Source organism: Rhincodon typus, chromosome 26 (assembly GCF_021869965.1).
Source record: "Rhincodon typus isolate 14 chromosome 26, sRhiTyp1.1, whole genome shotgun sequence".
NCBI classification, from domain to species: Eukaryota; Metazoa; Chordata; class Chondrichthyes; order Orectolobiformes; family Rhincodontidae; genus Rhincodon; species Rhincodon typus.
Window position 1 is genome coordinate 7,637,311 of NC_063357.1, and position 8,464 is coordinate 7,645,774.

General features: G+C 45.8%; 1 protein-coding gene across 4 annotated transcripts in view; it reads left to right on the top strand.

Annotated features, from left to right (window-relative positions):
• The window catches only part of LOC109934852 (aldehyde dehydrogenase, dimeric NADP-preferring-like), a 31,649-nt gene that overhangs the window by 10,378 nt on the left and 12,807 nt on the right, over nucleotides 1-8,464 (top strand). For all 4 annotated transcript variants that reach the window (XM_048612542.1, XM_048612543.1, XM_048612541.1 and 1 more), the window contains 5 exons: nucleotides 106-191; nucleotides 1,285-1,493; nucleotides 3,253-3,370; nucleotides 4,949-5,090; nucleotides 5,634-5,800. In XM_048612542.1, coding sequence (XP_048468499.1) covers nucleotides 106-191; nucleotides 1,285-1,493; nucleotides 3,253-3,370; nucleotides 4,949-5,090; nucleotides 5,634-5,800 — 722 coding nt within the window. The remainder of the gene's footprint in view (nucleotides 1-105; nucleotides 192-1,284; nucleotides 1,494-3,252; nucleotides 3,371-4,948; nucleotides 5,091-5,633; nucleotides 5,801-8,464) is intronic.

Here is an 8,464-nt window from a genome sequence, read left to right on the forward strand (position 1 = left end):
AGTAAGGACTGTCGCTGCTGTGTAATAGCTTGCTCAGTAAGGACTGTTGTTTGAATGCAACTACTTGCTTCTTGCTGGTGATGTATAATATGATCCCATTCCCAGGAAACGCCGTAGTCCTGAAGCCATCAGAAGTGAGTGAGAATACGGCCCGGTTACTGGGGGAGCTCCTCCCTCAATACTTGGACAAGGTGGGTGCAGGATAGGAGCTGCAGAGACAGGAACACATCCGGTAAACTCATTCAATCATGAAGACAGCTCGCCTGATTTTTGACGCCATTCCCCTGACCTGCTGCCGTATTAGAGACAATTAACAGGAGTGGGGCAAGAAATTGTGTTCCCTTTGAAGTACAATTTGAAAATGGATGGGCTGGGGGCTGGGGAGGGTGCAGAGACCTGATTTAAAAAGTGTCTGTTTGGTATCTGTGTTGTACCCCCACATCAGGGCACAGTATAAAGGGAGAATACAACAGGAAATCCAAACAGCAAATTCTCAGCCTAGCCAACCCCTTTGGTGTCTGAAAAGGGTTAAAGGTCAGGCTCAAAAACAGAAATTACTGGAGAGACTCTGGCTGCATCTGTGGAGAGAGAAACACAGTTAATGTTTGGAGTCCAGTGACCCTTCTTCAGAACTGATTGTAGCCAGGAAGGGGTGGTATTTATTGCTAAAGGTGGGGAGGGGGGAGGAGAAAACAGTAAGTGGAGATGGAGCCCAGATAGAGAGAGAGAGAGAAAAAGTGTTGGACAGACAAAGGAGTGGGTAAAGGTCAGCCAGGGAGAATGGATAGCTGCTAATGGGGACTGTTACTGGCTGCCATTGAGTCATTTGTGATAGCAGCCCATGTGACGACAAGGCCTAGGGTTTGGGGTTAAGAACATAGGAGAAGGTGCTAGAATTGTTGAACTCGATATTGAGTCCAGAGGTCTGCAGGATCCCCAGGTGGAAAATGAGGTGTTGCTCTTGCAGCTTGTGCTGCGCTTCACTGGAACACTGCAGCAAGCCTGAGACACAGATCTTGGCCAGGGAACAGGGTGTCACGTTGAAAGGTTGTACTGTTGATTTGAGTGTAGACTGACCCACGGAACCTGACGCTGGTATCGGGGAATATGAAACAAGAGCTGACTTGAAGTAAAAGATGGCCCGGATCTCACTGAATGGGCTGATGGTCTACTCCAGTTTTTACGAAACATCCGTCCCGCTGAAAGTGACAGTGTAACTGCGGTCTTTGGAATAGGCATGGAGCATCAGGTTTGTTCACTTTCCAACCCTTCCCAACCCCCCAGGATCTTTACCCTGTCATTAACGGAGGGGTCGAAGAGACAACGGAGGTGTTGAAGCAGCAGTTTGATCACATCCTGTACACGGGCAGTACCAACGTTGGCAGGATCGTTATGGAGGCTGCAGCCAAACATCTGACCCCTGTGACCCTGGAGCTTGGCGGGAAAAGTCCATGTTATATTGATGGTGACTGTGACCTGGATGTGGCCTGCAGGTTGGTTTGTGTGAGGGTCGGCAGTGTTGCATTGCTGCAGCGGGTGTTTGGTACATTTTTGGGACAGTGCAGAGGGAGCTTTCCTTTGCGTCTGGTGTCAAGTAAGTCACAGTGCTCTCTCTTGTTAGAAAGTCCTAACTGTGAGGGCTACTACAGAGATATGAGCTCACCATCTAGGCTGGCTCCCTCCCAGTACCATTCTGAGAGCTTGCAGCACTATTGGAAGAGCTGTATTTTGGGTGCCATGTTAAACGGAGGCTCCATTTTGCCCTCTTAAAGATCTGGTGGCACTATTTAAAGAGGAGCAGGGTAGTTCCCCTGGCCACTATTTGCCTCTTGACCTACATCCGTTCAAAAAAAAATTTAATACAAAATAGACACAGAATGTGCCGGAGCAACTCAGCAGGTCATCTCTGGAGAGAGAAACAGATTTAATGTTTCATGTCCAATATAACGTCTTCAGAACTCTTCGCTCGACTTCAACTGTTCTGGATTTGCCCACTAGCCTAAACATCTTGATTGTGTCACTTTTGCCAAGACCATTTATCTTATACACTGCGAACAGGTTACCCCTTATTCTTCTAAACTCCACTGAAAACAAGCCCAGCTCGTCCAACATTTCCTCAGAAGACAACCAGCTCATTCCTGGTCCCCATCTAGTAAGCATCTTTCTGTGAACCACCTCGAATGCCTTAAGTAAGGAGACATAGTGAGACCACATCTCCAATGCTAATACTCCTAAATAACTGAAGCATAACATCCCTACTTTTATCTTCAATTCCCCTCATAATAAAGGGTAGCATCCCATTAGACTTCATAAACACTTGCTGCACCTGCAAACTAACTTACATAACCCAAACTCCCTCCCCACCAAACCAGGATGGCAGGTGGGCGGAGTTTAACTCTATAGTTAACTCTGGTTTTGAGAACAGTTTCATTTTCCGAAGGAAGTAGGTCATCTATTGCTGCAGCCACCGACTCTGGAGATATTTCTTTTGAAGTGAACTCTGAGTTTCTGCTCTGGGACAGTAAAAGCTGGGCTGAGTACAGATTAGCTGATGTTTAACGAGTTGGATGCAAGGGCAGAGGGGTTTGATCTTTTGGGTGGTCAGTGCTGAAGGCTATCGATGGATTATGGTCCCAGTGGAACAGTGATCTTCCTAAACAGTGTGGGATGACTGCTTCTGAAAATTCACCGCAGTGTCCTCATTTCCTGAGCATTTCACTTTGGCATCTCCTTTAGACATTACCTTTCGAACCAGTTAACTCTGTACTGCCTAGAAGGATAAGGGCAGCAGATACATGGGAACACCAACCCCTTGCAAATTGCCCTCCAAACCACTCACCAACCTGACTTGGAAATGAATTACTGTTCATTCAGTGTCGTTGGGTCAAAATCCTGGAATTCCCTGCCTTAACAGAACTGTGGGCATCCCTGCACAGCAGCGGTCTAAGAAGGCAGCTCGCCCCTACCTTCTCGGGGCAATTGGGGATGGGAGATAAGTGCAGGCTCAGCCAGCAACTTCCGCATCTCTTGAACGAGTGGAAAAATCCCCCTGTGTGGTGGAATCTAACGTACATTTGAAAGGAGGAGTAACTGAGCACTAGTAGGTACAGGCCAAAGGGAGGAGTGAAGGGACAGAAGGATTCTGCAGAAAGGGTTGAATGATCTCCCCTCATTGCTATAAATTTCTGTTGTTCTAGGAGTAAACCTTTTGAACGAGTTCCTTGTGGTGAACACCTTATTTATTCTTTGCAGACGTATTGCATGGGGACGGTACACAAACAGTGGTCAGACCTGCATCGCTCCAGATTACATCCTGTGTAATAACAGTATCCAGGATGAAGTGGTGAAGAAGATTGGCTCTGCTGTCTCTGTGAGTTTACAAAGCAGGAACTGTCATTAACTCCATAAGGAGAGAAACGGTGGGAGCAGCAGTGGGAGAGACAGCCCCTGAAAGAGGAAAGCCCAGTTCTGGGTTGGGTGGGATTGTCCTCCGAAGCGAGTTGCCTTCGCTGTGATTCTCCCCAATCGCTGAAGCCCACGAGCTGTACCAGTCCTGTAGTTGAGGGGTTAATCTCTGCGCTGGCTTCATGCTGCAGCAGCTGTGGTGTTCAGCCAGTTCTTGAGGATGTACTGTATCTCACAATTACAGCACCAGTAGGTTCAGCAGGTCAGTGTTGGGTTTATCCTCCATGGGAATTCTTATCCCACGTGTCTTACCTCTTCTCCTTTTATCCCTCTGTTTCCACACAATCACTTGTTGAATCTCCTCCTAATTGTTGATGTAGTTTCTGACTGTCACTAACTCCACTGGTTTGTGGATGGTCTCAAAGCCATCTGAGTCAAATAATCATTTTCTCCGGCTCTCTCTCATTCGTGGTTACATTTAACTTGATTCTAATGTTCCCTCTTTCTTGACCTTCGACCCCCGTCAGATTTGATCCATAATCTCTGTCTGAATGAAGAGAGCCCCAACTTTGGAAATGTCTATCAATTTGTTGAAGGTTGTGGGGAGCAGGCAGAAAAGTGCTGTTGAGACAACGATCAGATGGGCCATGATTTTACTGAATGGCGGAGCAGACTCGAAGGGCCGAAAGGCCTACTCCCACTCTGGGGTGTTCCTGTATCGCGTACATCTGGTGTTGTCGCCATGGAGATGAGCAGCAGTTACACACCCAGTCCTACAACTCGAGGAATCTGAATGGAAATGAGATTCTTTGAACGGAGCAGTGGAGATGTGGGATCGATGCAGCTTTTAGTTTTTGTTTAAAATTCAGTCCCCAGTTGTGGGCATGACTGGAACTGGTGGCATTTATTGGCAATCCCAAGATGCCTTTTGAGAAATTGAAGTTGTATTTCCCTCTTGAACCATTGGTAACAGCTTTCTCACAATGGGCACCGCTTGTTCAGGGGCAGTTTAAACTCCGCTTCATCGGTGTGTGTCTGGAGTCCTGTGTAGACCCACACTGGGTGACGATGGCCTGTTCCCCACTCACATGGAGGGCATTAGTGAACCAGGGCAACTAGGGACGGGTAATAAATGCTGGCCAGTCAGCACCGCCCATGTCCCACAAGTGAATAAAGGAAAATGTTGGGTTTTTATGCAATCAAAACAGCCTTGTGGTTATCTTTTTTTCTGCTACCAGTTTATTAAATTTAACTTCTAGCATTTTACTGTAAAATTCCAATTCTGAAATCGCTAAAAGAAACTGAGCAGCTTTTATCGAAAACATTGTGGCCCCCCCCACCCCCCAACCCACCATTAATGTCACTTTGAAAATGGATTTGTTTTGGCCAAACAATTTAACTGATGTCCACACTTCCTGACCCCTCTCTTCTAATTCTTTTACTATTGGTCCACTCAACTTGATGTTACCTCCTAATGTTGTGGAGTCTGGATGGTTATTGGAGTGTGTTCCCTATCTGACTATCCCTGCTTGGTCTGTTCCAGGAATTCTATGGAGCCGATCCCCAGAAATCCCCGGACTACGGACGTATTGTAAACCAGCGGCATTTTAAGAGACTGATGTCTTTGCTGGAGGGAGAGAACGTGGTGTTTGGTGGTCAGCGCGATGAAAAGGAGCTCTACATAGGTACTTGTAGAGGCAGACAGAGGGGGAGTGTGATCATTAACCCCTTAGCACTGTGACCTGTATGTTAATGCCAGCATGAAGCAATATGAGTCACATTCTCTCTTATGGAACAGACAACCCATGTAGCCCCTTTTGAATAATAAAAGTCACTTCTTGTCACAATTACAATTGCCCATCCTCCCAAAGTTTATTTACAGCCAACATAGTCATATTTGGCACAGAAAGGGGGACCATTTGGTCCATCCTGTATTGGTGGCTTCAGCATGAACGTGGTGCCAAAGAATTTGGAAATAGGGTCTGTGGATGGATTGTGGTATAGAACGATTTCCTAAGATCCCACTCCTGATATCCTGACAAGAAGTCCTGAGTGGAGGGAAACCCCACCTGTAGAGACACGAGGGAGATCTGTGAACCACTTGGTTTGAAACCAGGAGGAGTGGGCAGTAACCAGGGCACGGGGGGGGGGGAGGGGGGGGTCAAGACTTCATTGAGCTATGGTCCTCTCCGTTACTGAGAAAAAGCCTCTTGTTGATGTTTGGGCAGCTCCCACAATTGTGACTGATGTGGATCCCAACTCCAGGATTATGCAGGAGGAGATCTTTGGCCCATTGCTACCCATCGTCACGGTCAACAGCACAGAAGAGGCCATTGACTTCATCAATAAGAGGGACAAGCCCTTGGCTCTCTACGTCTTCTCTCACAACAAAAAGGTAAGGATTGTGGCCTCTGTGGCTTGCTGCTTTGGGTTTGTGTTGTATGTGTTGGTCTCCTAAATCTCTAGTTTAAAAAATATAACCTTCATTTTGGTGTCCTGTTAGAATCCAGGACTACAGCTCTGCTCCAGCCTCAATACTCTAGAGGTCACAACGTAATATAAGGAAAACTTTCTTCAGTTACCAAGGAAATAGCTTATTGATATCAGGTATTAAGCAACAAGATCTATCCTAACTAACAGAATGATTAGTTTATTATCAAAACTAAATCATCCAGTAACGATATCATAAGTGGTTAATATGCACAGTGATATAGAAATATAAATCTTTATCGCGCTAAATATTGCCAGAGTACACATGCAAACAGACACACCTGCTGTTCACACTGGAAATGCCAGTGTTGGACTGGGGTGAACAAAATCAGAAGTCACACGACACCAGATTATAGTCCGTTGTGCTTATTTAAAATCACAAGCTTTTGGGGCACTGCACCTTTTGTCAGGCAAGAAAAGAAAATACAAACAGATTTTTTTTTTTGGCTTTTTATTTAAAAAAAACACTTTAGCCAATTTGTTATTCTTTAAGGCAAAAAGATAAAGCATTGAATGTTTTGGAGTCAGTTGCTTTGACGTTCTGGCATGTTTGCCCTGGTCATTGATCATACTCGGTTGTCTCTGAAGTTTTGCAGAAACGTCTTGGTCAGGAAATACAATCTCGAGATGTTCTTTCAATCATTCCTCCTAAAGAACAGAGTGGCTTTATCCAGAACAGCACAAGGAGGTTTTCTTTTCAAGAATGAAGGAGAGCAGCTGGGCAGCTCATTCTTAGCAGGCTTTCCTCCAACTGAACTGGATCCAGCAACAATCTCCAAGCCAGTTACTTTTTTAAGAACAGCTCCAGCAGGGATTGGTGGAGGGGGAGGTCTGTAGTGAAGCAAGCAGTCATCACCAGTCATGTGTTTGATGGGAATCCTTGTTATCTAAAAAAAAACCCAATGTCCACAGTGAACATTGAATAACCTCCTTCTTAAAGGAACCACTCCAGGATTTCCACAAAATTTGAAGCAAATCCACTTTCTGCAGTCCTTCAAAACCCAAGTCCTCCAAGCAACATGTCAAGCACCTCGATAAGACTTTGAACTAACTGTTGTCACAGTGTGTGTTCAGGCAGGGAAACTAGAAACTAATTGATGTGGAGCTTGGCTGTCCCAGACAGCAGGAAAATGTCCCAGGTTTAACCCTGGGTATGTGCTGAGTTTGCTGACCTGGGATGAAAACGTGAATTACAGGTCTGGCAGTATCTGTGGAAAGAAAGCAGAATTTACATTTTGAGTCCAGTGGCTCTTCATCAGAACTGTTAGCTACTATTAGGAAGAAATGATATTTTTGCTGAAGCCAAAGTTTTTGGGTGTTGACGGTGAGAGTAGAGGTGAGCAGATAGGTGGAGACGGAACCCAGAGAGAGATATAAAAGGGATAGGCAAATGAGGAAATGATATTTTGGAGACAAGGACAGAAGAAAAGCTGAATATGAGATAGGGTAGGTGAGAATGGGTGAGCTGTACTGAAGCAACCTGTTTCATAACCAGTTTTGAGGAAGGGTCACGCAATCTGAAATGTTACTCTGATTTCTCTCCACAGATGCTGCCAGGCTTGCTGAGCTTTTCCATCAATTTCTGTTTTTGTTTGTGACTATATAAATGCTAGTTACTTAATCTTTTTTCAATTCATTTGTGGGATGTGGGTGTTGCTGGCTGGCCAGCATTTATTGCCCGTCCCTAGTTGCCCCTTGAGAAGGTGGTGGTGAGCTGCCGCCTTGAACCATTGCAGGCCACCTGCTGTGGATTAACCCACACACCATTAGGGAGGGAATTCCAGAATTTTGACCCAGTGACAATGAAGGAACAGTGATATATTTCCAAGTCAGGATGTTGAGTGGCTTGGGGAGGGATCTTGAAGATGATGGTGTTCCCATGTATCTACTACCCTTGTCCTTCTAGATGGAAGTGGTTGTGGGTTTGGAAGGTGCTGTCTGAGGATCTTTGGTGAATTTCTGCAGTGCATCTTGTAGATAGTACACACTGCTACTACTGAGCGTCGGTGGTGGAGGGAGTGGATGTTTGTGGATGTGGTGCCAGTCAAGCGGGCTGCTTTGTCCTGCATGGTGTCAAGCTTCTTGAGTGTTGGGGCTGCACCCGTCCAGGCAAGTGGGGAGTATTCCATCACACTCCTGACTTGTGCCTGTAGACGGTGGACAGGCTTTGGGGATTCGGGAGGTGGCTTTTAATAACCACAGTATTCCTAGCCTTTGACGAGCTCTTGTAGCCACTGTGTTTACAAGGCTGATCCAGTTCAGTTTCTGTTCAATAGTATGCATATTTAAATCAACCTTCTTTGAAAGTGTTATGAAATTCCTCTGTGGCCATTGCATGCTGAGGTGGGAATTGAATCCTCTTGACCGGAGGTAAGAGCACTACCACTATGGCACAAGAGTCCCAAAGTTACTGTTTATACTGTCTCGCAGTAACAGAGGTAAATTGAGAAAAATCACACAACTGATGATCTCCAGTCTTGGATTGTAGAATGTGATAACTGACGGTTCCTCTCTCTCTCTCTCTCTCTTTCCTTTTCTCTCTCTCTCTCTCTCGCTTTCCTTCTGTCTC